At 42.1% G+C, this 15679-nt stretch overlaps 1 protein-coding gene across 2 annotated transcripts in view; it reads left to right on the top strand.

Annotated features, from left to right (window-relative positions):
- Positions 1-15679, top strand: part of ADAM19 (ADAM metallopeptidase domain 19) — a 50916-nt gene that overhangs the window by 10554 nt on the left and 24683 nt on the right. For both annotated transcript variants that reach the window (XM_053377117.1, XM_053377118.1), the window contains exons 4-5: positions 12991-13069; positions 14546-14622. In XM_053377117.1, coding sequence (XP_053233092.1) covers positions 12991-13069; positions 14546-14622 — 156 coding nt within the window. The remainder of the gene's footprint in view (positions 1-12990; positions 13070-14545; positions 14623-15679) is intronic.

Genomic DNA, 15679 nt, shown 5'->3' with positions numbered 1-15679 from the left:
ACAGCGATTCTTCCAAAGCAGCTCTTTATTTGTAAGCTGAAATAGAACTGAACTGAAGGGCTCAGTCAGCCTGCTTATATAGAGCTCCAGTACCTCGTTACTGTAACAACTTTCTAAAACTATCCAATCACTGAACGTCACTTTCGATCCTTCATTTGCATAACTATCTACAGTATCCCCCTGCTGACCCAGGGTGAGAACTTCAGTACATAACAACTTTCATCGGAGAAATCTTGGAGGGTATGCCAGTGTAGGCCATAGTGGCTTATGCCACTATTGGAGAAACTGTTTTTCTGTTTCTATCTAATTATTCAGCTACCCATTCCTCGGAAAGAAAGACTATTGCTACTTTAATTTGACTGAGTGCCTTTAACCACTTTAAGCACTTCTGGGTTCACAGGGCTGATGGATACACAGAATCACAAGGATGTTCTCAATCCTTTGCAGTTGATGTTGGTCCTGTGAAGAAAGCAGAGCTCGAGTCCTACAAATAGTCAGCGGCAGGCCTTTGTTAAAAAGTCTACAGGCCTTCCCAACCCCTCCAGAAAAGATTTTGTCTTAATAGGCCAGACTGGAACCTTCTGAGAGCAGTCAGCCCGCCCTGAAATGCTACTTGCTAAACATGTTCCAACAGCTAAGGCGAGATAGGGGAAGAGAAATTGACACATCTTACGTTGCTAAACACATGCTAGATTTCTGTTTGGCACAGCTTCTAATACAAACCATGAAACCGCATGCTTGCGTTGGCTTTTGGGAAATAATTAGAGTACCGTTAAATGTATTCAATATACTCTGTTATGAAGTGAGGCTTTAGCTGCACAACATGCCCTTTAACTGAGAAATCGGGTCCTCCCTTAAAGAGGGCACATGTTGCGGTGAGACCTGGCAACCAAACCCTGTGTTGTGGGTGGGTATGATCGGATAGCCGCAACACCCAATTGGTAGGTCCCTTGATGCAGGGTTTAATCAGGCCAATGGGACGCAGGCTAAATGGATCAAGGGACATATATATACTTATATATACCCAGAGCTTCCTCGTTTGGCTCGTGCATCGGAACACCCGCCCACCTCTCCTTATTTTTAGGGTTTTGAGCTTGACTTTGCTATGCTGTCGCGTGTCGTCTGTCGTTGGGACAGGGGCACGGCAGGAATTTTCCCCACTTGGCTGATTGGCTGGTGCCATTTGGGTTTCGCTTGCCACGTAGCAAATCATCACAACTTGTAAGATTGCGGATAGGCTCTGGTTCAAATGATAGGGATGGGAGAGCAGTCTCGACATCCCTATGTGAAGGTTATTCCGTTAAAGGAATCCAGGGACTTGATGGTTGTGCCCGTACCTGAGTCCAGGGGGGCATTTGGGTGGTGGAGATAGCCTGTTCCCAGCTTTCCCCTTATCCAGGTGTTCACCCTAGACTGACCTATGCTGGTGCCCCGAGTCAGCGCTACCTGCAATGGTGCAGGGAGCTAGTCGAAGCAGAGCCTATGCAACCACTCACTTGCTGTAATCAATAAAGTTGTGGCCTAAATTCTGCCAAAACACAAACCAAAATTTGAGTCGTGTCTGAATTTATTTAAGGGGGAGGTTTAAAGGTCTGAACACGCAAAAATCTGTTGTCTGCTCCGAAGAATTGGTTTGGGTCTGCAGCCTAACAGAAACAGGACCTTTGTCCAGTTAGTTGCTTTTACATTTCTGGTGTTTTGGGATTGTGTGGAATTGTGAAGGGAAAGCTATGAGTGGTGGAAGAGAATTGGCAGAAGCAGAGTCTCCTGAGCAAAACATTAGCAGTAGATTAACTCTGAGCATGATGACATAATTTCCAGGTGTCTCCTGGGAACCATGCTGTGCTATTTTCATCTAAGGCCTGCTCTCAACAGGCTAGCAAAACGGAACACATATATTGTGTTTACTTCCTGAGTTGGGCCCCTCATTCCTCTAAACACAGAGCCATTCAACTTTGCAAGGGGCTGCAGGAGAAAATGTACAGGGCTCATAGTTGTCTGTGATGTGTAATAAGTACAACTCCTCACTTGGCTACTGGTAGAGACTTTCGTCACGTGCTCCAAACATAGAATGCTAGTTCTTTGCCAGTATAATTTTTATACTAGTATGTTTTTCTTTTCTTTTCTGGTTATTTGTTTTTAATCAATGCCCTTTTAAATGTGTTGTGGGAGGGGGATTATTGGTTTGTTGTTGTTCTTAATTTTATTATGGAGCTTATTTCCGAGTAGGTTTGTGTAGTATTGCACTATTAGTGTTTTGAAGTAAGTTTAACACATACTTGAGCTTCGTTTCAGTACATCTGAAGATACTTTGAGTATGTTAGAGTCTAACAATTTATGTTTTGGTGGTGGTTATAGCTGGGATTGAGGAGGTTCAAGCTCTATTTAATTCCACAGGAAGTTACTCTATTAGCTATTATCTCTGAATAGGTTCCCAGACACCTGGTGCAGCCCAATTGATTATTAAATGATCTGTCAAGATGCTTAAGCTCTGCAGCTGCAAAGCAGAAAATCCAATGCAGATGGATAACAAAATAGATGGAGAGAGGTTCTAAGAATAACATTGGCCATAGTTCAGGAAGAACCTCACATGTAAACAGATTTGTTTTAAACTTTGTGTGCATTTTTGAAAGAAAGACAGAATTCCCTTTTGGCCGAAGATAGCAAGGTTGAAAATGTGATGAACATATAAGTAATTTATGACAAAAGACTATGCCTAAGAACTTGTCCCTTTGGATGAAGAGGGTAATTTTTAGAAGAGAAGCTGTACTGAAGAAGAAGAAAATATTCTACTGCTAGTGAGGATCTTGTTTTAGAATGGAAGTTTGTTACTGGTAATCTAAAAACTTTCCTGTGTCACCTGTGTGATTTGCTCCATTTTGCTCGACACGCAAGGCATGGCATTTAATGCCGGCAATGAGCCGTGGCACAGGTTTGTTTAGAAAGGGCATTTATAATTCAGGCTGGGAAGAATTCATTGTGATGGTAGCCAAGACATGCAGTCGTTGGCTAGTTGACACAGAAAATGCTCTGGCTCTCAGCCCAGCTCAAATATCTAATTCTAGAATTACTGTACCTTGGAAAACAAAACTGACAAATCCACTGTACTGTTTCCATGTGTCAGGGCTAACAAGACCCCACCCCCCACCACTGCCTGAGATTCTGAGCTGCTGGATACAGGGTCACTTCCATTATAATTTCCTGCCTTATCTGGTTTCCTTTGCAGTACTTGTTTAAGGAAACAGAAAACTGGAAACAAATGTGGCTGTTGCCTATTTCAGCTTTACGTAGGAAGGATTGCTGTGGGATTTTGCATAGGCGGTACACACACTGTGATTTGCTGGTAACTTCCTACACACGTAGGATATGAATGGGAACAAATGACAGAAGGCTTTGACCTCTTCTGCAGGTCTCACGAAGAGTCTCTGAATGGTTGGAAAGCCAGGTCCCGCTCCGGGAGGGATTCCGGCTCATCTTCCTCTTGGAATGGTGATTTCATTGTCAGAGGGCTAGGCAAGGAAGTTAGGTTATCTCTTCATTGACTCTAAACATTGCACAATTTCCCAGCCAGGAAGAAAGCTTCCTTCTCTCCTGTCCTCATTTTGCTTATCTTATAGGAAGATGTACAAGCAGTTGGACTCTGCAGCTTTACAGTTCTTTAATCTTTGGGGTTATAAGAGGGGAGACCTGCTTAGCTCTGCATAAGATGCTCCAGGAAGGAAATACTTTCCAGAAGAGATGATATAAGCAGAACCCAAACCTTTGGCATCAGCAGCACTATGAACCCCATTAAGCCCCACTTGAAAATGCCTTCTTATTTTAAAAACTTGTGGATCTATACATGCCACAAAGAAAAGTTGTGAGAAGAACACATTTTCTATTTGCTTCCCTTTGACTTTTGGGCTTTGCATGCTTTGGGGCACATCTCATTGCCCATCAGCGTTAACTCGCCCTGGCAGTTCTGACACTTAGAGACAGCTTGGAAAGACATGGTTGACCCGAGGAAAGACATACCGTATTTTTTGCTGCATAAGATGCACCAGACCATAAGACGCACCTAGTTTTTGGAGGAGGAAAACAAGAAACAAAATATTCTGAATCTCAGAAGCCAGAACAGCAAGAGGGATCGCTGTGCAGCGAAAGCAGCAATCCCTCTTGCTGTTCTGGCTTCTGGGATAGCTGTACAGCCTGCATTCGCTCCATAAGACGCACACACATTTCCCCTTACTTTTTAGGAGGGAAAAAGTGAGTCTCATAGAGCAAAAAATACGGTAAGTGTTTGCAAATGACACTAAACCTTTTGCAAAGAAGAAGAAGAAGAAGAGAATCCTGAATAATTCATCCAAGGGCTGCTGGCTTGCATTATATTGCTGACTTGAGTCCCAAGAGAACTTATGAGGAAAGTGTGCTATGTAACTCCCAAAGTTCATAAGCCAACTAAAAACCTCAAGCTTTAATTATTTTACAGAATTTGAACATTTCCAATCCCATGTGATTCTGGAATTTAAAAAGCAGTTCATTACTGGCATATACTGCATGGGTGGGATGGTTTTGTTTTTCATAACAAATGGTGATTTCATGTTATTGGAGTAATGCGGCAGAGCAAAGTCAAATTATCACTCACTTGAAGGCATTTGTACTGCAGCCAAAAGGAATCACAGCAGTGTAGGAACTGGGATTTGGGTCCTAATCCAACAGTGTATAAAGCATCGCTGAGAAATAAATCCTTCCTCTACTTCCAAGTATTCTTGGCAAGCCATTTGGGCAGGTTTATTGTTTCATATTAAGAATTTGCTGTGAGTGGGCTTTGGCACATGTGATTTTGACCTCATTTTGACATACCCCTGTCAAATTCAATGAATTGATATTGGATTTTGACTGTCATACTTGTATGCACCTATTATTATTATTATTATTATTATTATTATTATAAATGGCAGCAGTCTATTGAGGAAAGGATATGGTCAACTTAAGACAAATACATTATTCTTAAACAAAAATGCTGCTCCAACTTGTTCAGATCACTAAGATGAAGAGTCCAGGATTTTTTATTTACAGTTTTTAAAAAATAATTTTTATTAATTTTCTTTTCTCAAAACAAATATCCAATATCATTGCTGAACATACATTTTCCATTTTCCCCCCCTCCCTGTTGACTTCCCTCAACTACCATTTCTGGTCTATTACATCAAATGATACATTCTGCTGTTTATTTACAATACTATGTTATCACATTGTTGTACTACTTGTTCTCTGTAAATAAAATTGTAAATGTTTATTTAAATCCTGCCAGCGAGACCATTTCCTTCTGTTGTTTCTGCAAATATATTGTAAAGGGTTCCCATTTTTTTTCAAAGTCACTAATGTCCTTTTCACGCAGTTTGTTGTCAGGATTTTTTATTTACATTTATCCCTTTATCCAGAAGGATGCTGATCCACTGGTACAAAATTCTATCATCACTGCAATCTTACACATAATATGGATAGCCTGACTGCATTGGTAACCTCAAGGCTGGATTACTGCAATGCACCCTCCCTGCAAAACAAATTTGACAAATGGAAACCAAATAATAGAGAATGATGTCTTAGATTTGACCTCTCCATGTTGTCTCTTATGCTCCATAACTTTTTCTGCAACTACTATCATAAAAGGGCAATCCATCTTTCTTCTATCATGGGACTCAACACTATATATACAGGGTTCCCAGGTGCTCTCCCAATATACATATATAGATGTTTATAAGTGCAAAGGACATGGACACATTCCCAGTTTGATGATGTCATAATAATAAATAGCCGTTGTCAGGAATTACTGAGGTGGAGGAAGCTCCTGAGCTGTTCCATTCACTTGCTTATTCCATTTATCCACTGGGCTAACAAGCCAAGTCATCAATTACCCTTTCACATACGTACGCTTATAATACTTTGTTTCTGTTGCTGTGAAAACTATGAATATACAGTATCATCTGCAGCAACAGTCCCTATTGTTCAAAAGTATTTTTGTGGGTTTTACATTCGATTGAAGGTAAATTTCTCAAATTAATCCAAACCCTGGAATTCTGAAAACCCAAAACCGTTTTCTTATTTATTTGTTTGTTTGTGCTTTTGTATATTTCAATTCTCACCTGCTTCCCTCTCCTTTCTCGTCCCCTGGAAGCTGCTCATAGTTTTTCAGTGAGGCTGATGTTGTGAATCTTATCAGTTTTTCTCTCTTGAGCTGTACTTTCTCTTTCCTGATTTGAAATTGTCCCCATTTACTCATTAATCTGTATTGTTGGATTTCTTTAAAGTATAGCTATGCTTCTGTCTTAGGCTGCAGACCTAGCCAGTGCTGACTGACATCATCTAGTGTGAATGAAAGCAAGACGTGCAGTATTTTGTATCTCTTAGTTTCTGTTCATTGGAATTTCATCTTTTATTTCTCTATTTGGACTTTGAACACATAGGAAAATAGGAGCCTACCTTATACCAAGTCAGATCAATGGTCCATCTATCTTAATATTATCCACACTGATTGGTAGCAGCTCTCCAAGGTTTCAAGCCAAGAACATTCCCAGTCTTGCCTGGAGATCCTGAGGATTGAATTTGGGGCTCTCTGGGGTGGTAGAGCACAAAGGATGCTCTACCGTTGAACTATGGTTATGTTCCTCTGTACTTTTTGTTCGTCTCTTGGAACCAGAGGTAGGATAGCTCTTATGGTGGGGTGAAAACTTTCTCCGGTGAGAGCAAAATGATGAATTCAAGGATGGGTGTAGGAATGGTGCAGATACCAAGGAAGCCCATGCAGAGGAGACACCATTTGAGTTGTTCTTTAGGCATACAAATATTCTGGGATGGTGCTGAGGGAATGTGCCTTTCCCTTCCTCAGTCCTTGCATCCCTCTGACCATGAGGGATAGCTCAGTCGGTAGAGCATAGGACTCTTAATCTCAGGGCTGTGGGTTTGAGCTCCACCTTGGGTGGAAGACTCCTGCACTGGAGGGGATTGGACCAGATGATCCTCGTGGTCCCTTCCAACTATGGTTCTATGATGCCATGGAGGCATGTTGGAAAGTATGGATTTATCTCTCCATTCTGGTGGAGGCTTCAGTCGTGTAGGGGGCTGATGAAATCTCCAGAAGAGCCACGCGACAAGGGAGCTGCAATGTATGCGCCTCTGTTCCCTTGTTGCCATTTGGATGACACAATGCTCTTTTCTAACCTAATTTCCATCTGCCTCATACATAAAATATTTGACACTCCCCACCCTATACCACAAAATAGAAGCCTCTTCACTGCAGGCACTTTCGCTGATCTGCCCCATGGTGTTAAGATGGAGGATTTGTTAGGAACAATGGTATCATTGACAGAGCCGAGCCGAGCCAAGAGGGCTCTGAATGGGGCTGGAAACAAGACTTTAAGACATCTGTACATTGTGGCTGTGGGCCAGGCCCTTGCTCACTCCTTGGATCTGACCCTGCTCCTGAGGTTTGCAGCTCAATGAAAACTGGCAGCAGCTGTCCACATACAGCCTGCATCTGTACTTCAGCAGGAGGACATTCAAAACTGCAGGCAGCAGCAAGCAGCCTGCACCCACAGAAGTTATTCTTTCAAAGCAAACGCTGGGTGCATGCTATGTGGGTGTATCAAGGTCAGCTTTCCCTTGCCTAGATGTGGGCCAGTTATTTTTTTCTTCTGGGTTAAGGCTGCAACCCTCTACATATTACCAATATAAAACGGGTTGTGTGTGTGTGTGCTCCAGCCATTTCTGAAATCACATCAGCTTTGAAAAACAGTTCCAGTTTTGTTGTTAATCTTATCAGCAGAAGCAGCTTCCTTTCTGAAGCACTGCAGATAGAATATGAGATTGAAGCCAACAGCTGGCAAAATGCTATCAGCCCCCTACAACAGGGTTGGGCTGATGCACAAACCACGTTTTGAAATCACTGGCTGGTCAGTCTTTGCTAGAGACTAGAGCCTGATCTATGGTGCTGACATTGCTTTCCTGCCAGGTAGTCTGGATTGGGCTGATTTTTCACAACATTCACTGTCATCGTTAACTTGTATTCTTCTTTAGGGCCATTGCTTGTGATGCTCGAAAAATAATAACTGTCCTATTAGTCAGCAGAACCACTTAGTGATTTTCATCCCCTTGGCAGAAAAGAAACAAAAAGTGGGGGGGGGGTTGGGGGGGAGGAGGCAGAGAATCTGAACCAAGTGGCTCATATTACTTTATCACAAGAGAAACTTAGAGCCATTTCTGTACAGTATACTGGAAGTGCCTAAGGTCTGCAGTAAATGCATATGTGAGTTTTAATAGCAGAGGTACCGGTAATGAGGAAGCGTTTTGTATGTTGTGAGTTGCTTGGGAGTGATTTCTTGGGGGATCCATAGGTGGCAGGTGGGACCAAAGCCAAAAGTGGGCAGAGGCACCCATCTCTCCCTCCCCACCTCTTTTTCTCTCTTTTGTTCTCTGTGCCCTCCTCTTGCTTTGGTTCTGTGGTGGGTGGAAAGAAAAGAAGCTTCTCCTTCTTCCTGACCAGCATGAAAACCCAACAGGTTGGGAAGTCATCACTGGGCAAGAGGAATGGTATGGAAGAGGATGGAGCAGGGCTAAAGAGGAGAGGTCATGGCAGAAAGGCACTGGGACCTGCATCCAGTCCAGGGGTTGGCAGTTCCCCACTCCTGTTTTAGTAGGGGTGACAAATATACATTTATTTATTTAGGCATTTCCAGAGCTTCACCTTCATCTAAAACATGGACCTCAGAGACCTGTCATACATAAAAGTCAGTCCAAATCTCTACTATATATTTGCTTAAAGAACCAAAACAATAACACCTGAGAAATAATAAACCAACAACTATTCAACGAGCAAAAGTTAGAACTAATAGTTTGGAGTGAGATAAACCACGAGCCCAGGTTCACATGTAATGCTGTGCAAACCTATGGAATAGTGTTGGGTCTCACGAGAACAGCACTAATGTGGCTGCAGTTTTTACTGGTGCTCATTCAGGCTAAGCCATGATTTGGCTTAGTGCCAACGTCTGAACCATGTCACAATCTTGTATGGGTGTGTAACTTATAGCGCACAAAGAAAAATGTTTACCACAGCTGTTTGGGATATGAACATATTGATCAGCATTGCAGAAACCAGACCTTCCTCTTTCAAATAAATAATAACACATGCAAAAAGTTGGCCAAATGACCTCACAGAATTACATTGCTGCTCATGTGTTAGATCGCCATTTCAATGTTTGTTTTTATTTTATGTTGGATTTAACTGTTGATCCCTGCCAGGCATTTGTTTAGTGTCCAATTAAGGATGTTTTATTTTTGTATTCATAATCATGAAATGGTGTGGCTCATAGCCATTAAGTTAGCTTAACCCTGCTTATTTTGGGTCCATGGGTTTGACAATAAGAACATAAGAATTAGAAAGGTCTGTTTTTGTTTTTTCAAAAAATATAGGGATTGCAAATAATCTCAAAACAACATATGTTCCAGACAGTAGGATGACCTCTGGAGGTGGGGAGTACACAGGTAGGGCTCCTTGACTGCACCATGCGCTTTCCCTCCTCTTAAATTCCTGATGTAAGAGCTGTTGTGCTGGATGGCCCATAGCATCTAGCCATAGGAAAAATTAGAATGAGATTTGCCTTGTTTCAGGACTTAGCTGAATTTGTCACATGCTGGCCACATTTGTACTTCACATCTTGCCCATACTCGTTAACCACAGCATGACACATTTAGCATTTACTGATATTTGTGTGGTAGGCTGACAAAAAATGGAAACCAGCAAGTTACAGTAACTGAAAATTTTCATTTTGAATATTTTTATCCTGACTTTTTAAAAATAAAAATACCACATGATTACTTGTATTTTGACTTCTCTAGAATAAGATTCATACTCAGGGCCAGGCTGGGTCATTTTGCTGCTTGAGGCAAAAGCACCGCCCACACTGTGCCTGGCCCCCACCTTGCCACTGGGCGCCTGCCACTTGCTGTGGCTTGGCACTCACTGCCCAGCACTCGCCGCTGTTGAGCGCTCAACATGTCCTGCTCCTCCACCATGGTGGCTGCGCCCCAATCCCCCAGTGGGACATAACAGTTCTATTAAGCTGCACCTGATCTTCTTGGAATATACCGTGTAAAGTGGAAATGGCAGGACTTTTAGAGTGATGGGATCTCAGTTGTTCTTGGGGCCCTGGTAAATACCCACCCTCCGGAGTTAGCCTTGACCACAATAATATTAAGTTTGCATTAGTAGGGCAAAACTCAGATTGTTGGGTTTTGTTTGCTCGGTGTAAATAACCCCAAAATTTCCTGTTTCTTTTGTAGTCTAAAGAATGGCATCATAGGTTGGGAAACAATAAGGGGAAATGGAGTGAGAGACACACAATTCAGGGAATGTATAAACAATATCCATTGAGCTTATAGTGCCCTTAGTGTCGTCGTACATATGCCAAGGTGCAAGTCATAACTCAGTAGCTTTGAATCTATCCTCTTTTAATCAGATGTCCAAAGATGGGAGGAGATAAAAGATTTTCAAGTAAAATGAAGTTCAAGTGAACAGGCATAGGGGTACAGTGTTATATGTATGGGTAAGTTAGGTAACTTGGAGATGCTGGTAGTTGTGATTTGGATGAATGGTGATCTGCATATGCCAGTTCATGAAAGAGCAATGATTTTATAGCTCCCCTGACAATTCATTGCCTATTAGGACAAAATGGTCATACTCAAGCTCTCAGCTGATGTCAGCTGGCCTTGGTTATCGGTGTGTCAATTATCACATGCTCTTATCTTTGACTTTGGATATACCTACATTACAAGTATTTGTGTTTTATACCAGTTTATTATCAGCATTCACCAAAAAAATCTTGGATATTGCTGTTTGGTAAGGCTGAAAATTCTGTTTAGAGATCCCTCTTCCCCACCCTCATCCTCACAGAAATACAATTACCAGATTCTCCTGTCAGAGGGAATGACCATTTTGTTTCAGTCTGTACTACAGATATATTGCTCAAATATACTTTCATATTCTTGGTCTCAGCCCAGACTTAAGAACCAGGATATATACGTGTGTTTGTGTGTGTGTGTGTGTGTGTGTGTGTGTGTGTGTGTGAGAGAGAGAGAGAGAGAGAGAGAGAGAGAGAGAGAGAAAGTAAATGGGACAAATTTTCACAAAATTTATAAATAGAATGGGGAAAGTGGGTAAATTGGATTTTGTCTCCTCTCATAATATTAGAATGCTAGGTCCCCTGATGAAACAAAAAAGTACTACTCCATTCAAATTCTAAAATTCCATGTGACTTCCATGTTTTTAGTTATAGTTTCATGTGTGCAATTGAACTGCCAATTTGGAAGAGCTTACACTGGTCAAACCCTTTGCATATCTGTGAAGTGCTTCCAGGAGTCACTACTTTAATTATTATTATTATTTAATCTCATCTGAGTTTACCACACCTGAAGCAAGTTTGGCACAGCCTCTCCTAAGGCCATTGCTTGCTCTGAGCATATTGCTTATGTCAGTTTCCTGGAAGCTAATACAGTTTGGGTGGGGAAAATAATTCTTTCTTGCTTTCCAGACCATGACAACATAGGAGATAATAGAGAGCTTACTTTGCAGTATTTTTTGTTTAGGGTTTTTGTTTTATTGTGGTTATCTGTAGTCTACAGTTGCAAGGCTTGGTGTTCTGTATCAGCAAAGAAGGCCAGGGAAGCTAAATTAATTTTGCTGGAGTACAGTAACGATAAAAGGTTGCCATATTGGCATTAGTTGGCTTTATTTATCTCTAGAGCACATTCAGTATACAGAGGTACTTTTAATATCGTAACCTTCTGTGAAAGACATGCAACTAAGAGCTAACAGCTTACCCTAGGCCAGACAGTGAGCTATACAACTTTTGAAGTTAACTTAAATGATGCAGGGGTTTAAATGATGATCCTTCTGAAGGGAGCGAAGAAAAGAGAAGCATTTTCCTTTATCTCTCCTGATGACTCACAGATCATGGGGAAGTGCCAGAGGCAATTTGTCGGTGAATACCAGACTTCCTGCAAAGCCTCAAAAAGCCTATCTGTCCCCTAGTTGCATTTGTGTATTTTATTCCGCTTGATGGTAGACATTGCAGGTTATTTTAGCAACACAGTGGTGTCCAGCGGAACAGGACAGCACTGCCCACTCGGCTTCCCAACACGGAGCTCACTGCCAATAACCAAGAAGGAAAAGGGTGAGTCAGTGGGGAGGTCAGCACACTGCAAATGCGCTGGATTGGCTCTGCTGCTGTGCTTGCACAGCACCAACCTCTGCCCCGCCTCACCTCTCCCTCTTGGTTACCAGCATCAACCTCCACACTGGGAAGCAAGGTGAACAATGCCACCTCCACTCCACTCTGCCACGCCAGCTGCATCTCCAACAATATATTGTACAGACCCAAAAGAAGATTTGTTGTTGTTGTTGTTTAGTTGTTTAGTCATGTCTGACTCTTCATGACCCCATGGACCAGAGCATGCCAGGTACTCTTGTTTTCCACTGCCTCCCGCAGTTTGGGCAAACTCATGCTGGTAGCTTCGAGAACACTGTCCAGCCATCTCGTCCTCTGCCATCCCCTTCTCCTTGTGCCCTCCATCTTTCCCAACATCAGGGTCTTTTCCAGGGAGTCTTCTCTTCTCATGAGGTGGCCAAAGCATTGGAGCCTCAGCTTCAGGATCTGTCCTTCCAGTGAGCACTCAGGGCTGATTTCCTTAAGAATGGCTAGGTCTGATCTTCTTAAAAAGAAGATACTGTACTTTTATTTATTTTAAAGATTTCTATTTTCTACATACAACTTTGGCAGGCCCAAATGCCACATGACAATGTTGTTGTTGTTATTTTAAAAAAGCTTTTGTAAGATATTGGTGTAAGCCTTTAATGATGTATGATAGGAAGATTTCACAGAGGTGGACAGTTTAGGTAATGACATGCAAAATATAATTCTTCCCTGCTCTCTTTTGTCTCTCCTTTGTTGCTGGCAGGCACCTCTTTGCACCAGGCTATACGGAAACGCATTATACTAAGAGCGGAACTCCCTACACTGTGACTTTGAACAACACAGTAAGTATTGCATGCCCAGCCGCAGAGTCCCCACCCCAGGGAGCCTAGCTGACTAGAGGGACTAGTGAATGGAGACGACAACTGTAGGTTGTAGTTGGTTTCTCCTGTGCAATAGGCAGAAGAACCAAGGCAGCCCAGATCAGTGCATTCATGGTAAGCAATTAACTATGGTTTGCTATGATGTGTGAACTGGGCCATACGATACAAACTGGATTGGCTCTTGTTGGCTCTTGTTCCACCATGGCAGGTCACACTTCTTCTCAAGAAGTCCTCTTGAATCTAAAACTGGATATCCTTGAGCTGGCCCCTCTGCTCTTGTCCTCTGCTAAGAGGGATCTGAACGTTGGTTATATTCTCAGATCACTGCAAAGCTAGCCCTTGCCAGCTGGCTCATATCCAGCAGGACCTTCTTCATGAATTAACTGAGTGGAAATGCTTTGACTGGCTGGCACTTCACCAAAACACTGCAAAAATTCATATTGCTAATTAGATGATTAAAAAATGAAAAAGCTCGTGTCTATGAGCTCATCCTTCTTGATGCTGCTTCCTCTTCCCTTCCTCTAGGTTTAAAGTTTAATAAGAAAGATTACTGTGGTGGAATTTTATTGGCAATTGGGTTGTAAAGCACATTTTTCTTGCCATTTGTAATGACAGGAACCTGCTACAATAGGGCTTTATCACTTCATGCCATGTGGGTGTTTTAAAGTAACAATGCTCCGGGAACCATTTGGAGTGAGCGGTAAAGTTCATATTGATTTCAGTGTGCTTTGGATCTGGCCTTTAGGCAGGCTTTCAAAGAAATTACGTTCAATAATACTGCAGGACTCAATAGTATTATGCCAAAATGAGAGGTTATGAGTAACTGATCTGTACTTTATTCACACCTGAATATTTCTTTATGAGATTATAGAATAGGGACATTTCATTTATCTGTTACATTTATATTCCACCTTTCTTCCAAGAGGCTAAAGGCAGCATACAAGGTACTTGCCTCCATTCTTTCCTCACAGCAAACCGTAGAGATAGTGACAAGCCCAAGGTCACTCAGTGAGTTTTGCAGAGATTTGAAATTGGGCCTTCTGAGTCCTAGTCCCAGCATTTTAACTGTTACACCAGACAAGCTGCTTACTGTGGTGGAATATACCTAAAGAAAAGGAGACTTGAATGTATAATTGTTTTCCCCCAAATAGTACATGTACATTCCCAGATGGAAATGACAAGGTGCTTATACTCAAGCCATGTGCTTTAGCCACATCTACCCTTCTTGGGATTTCAAAGCACCTTAGGTTTCATTGACAATAAAGGAAAAAAGCACATGAACTATGGATTTCTCATATGCAGGGTATTTTGGGGAGCAGGTGGAGAAGAATCTATACATTTTGCTATCCTCTTCTTGCATCGACCATCAAGGGGAGTTGAGGAGGAAGAATAAATTTACAGAATAATACCTTGACAGTCTTTGTTCTGTCCTTCCAGGATCATTGCTTTTACCATGGTACAGTGAGAGCGGTAGAAGACTCAAGTGTGGCACTCAGCATATGCAATGGTCTACGGTAAGGTCAAGCTCTTCCTTACAGAATCTCAAATTAGATTAGTTCTCTGGGATCACAGGGACATCCTGATAGTCTTGTAATTCCCTATCAGACAATTGGGAAACACTGGCCTGCGAGCACTCTAGTTGGAGAACAGCCTTTACCAAAGGTGTCATGGGCTTTGAAGACACTTGAACTCAGGATGAAAGGGAGAAACGTGATAAGAGGAAGGCACACTTGGCAAATCCTCACCGTGATCAACTCCTGCCTGAAAACCTATGCCCCCACAGGGGAAGGATGTGTAGACCCAGAATTGGCCTCCACAGTCACTTACAGACTCACTGTTAAGACTGTGTTCATGGATTGGTAACAGCTGCCATAGTTAATACCCATTAACATCTGTCACCATTCCTCCATGTATGGCTTAAAAATAACTAATGAATAGCTTAAAAAAACATGTCGTTGTCATATTGTCAGTGTTTATACTACATTTTTTAAAGATTTGCCTTGAGAGAGTCTTTCAACCTCTTTTGTTGACCACCAGCATTACGCTTTCCAATTTTAAGTTCAGAATAGAGTAGTTGCTTTGGAAGATGATAATCAGGCATCTGAACAACATGACCAATGAAACAACTTGAGCTGGACTTGGACTACTGAGCTACACTGTTGGTAACAGAATGGTAGATTTGATTTGTTTATTTATTGCACTTATATCCTCCTTTTTTCCTACAATGGAACCGTGTGCAGCAGACATGTGGTTCCCAAGTGGTCTCCCATCCAGACACTGACCAGACCTAGACCTGCGTAGCTTCAGCAAGACCATGCCCTGATCTAAGCCACAAGAACAGTTCTTATGTTGCCCCAGCTCAAACTTAGAATCCCCACATAATTGTAGGGTTGGAAGGGACCACAAGAGTTATCTAGCCTAACTCACTGCAGTGCAGGAATCTTCTGCTCAACATGGGGCTGAAACCTACAACCCTGAGATTTAAGAGTCTCATGCTGTACCAACTGAACTATACCGAAATGACAAATGACATCAGTGAGGGATCCCCAGAAATGTACATTCAAAAGGAGG

Source organism: Podarcis raffonei, chromosome 2, assembly GCF_027172205.1.
Source record: "Podarcis raffonei isolate rPodRaf1 chromosome 2, rPodRaf1.pri, whole genome shotgun sequence".
Taxonomy (NCBI): domain Eukaryota; kingdom Metazoa; phylum Chordata; class Lepidosauria; order Squamata; family Lacertidae; genus Podarcis; species Podarcis raffonei.
The sequence above is the reverse complement of the archived record's forward strand: the minus strand, read 5'-3'. Positions and strand labels throughout refer to the sequence as shown.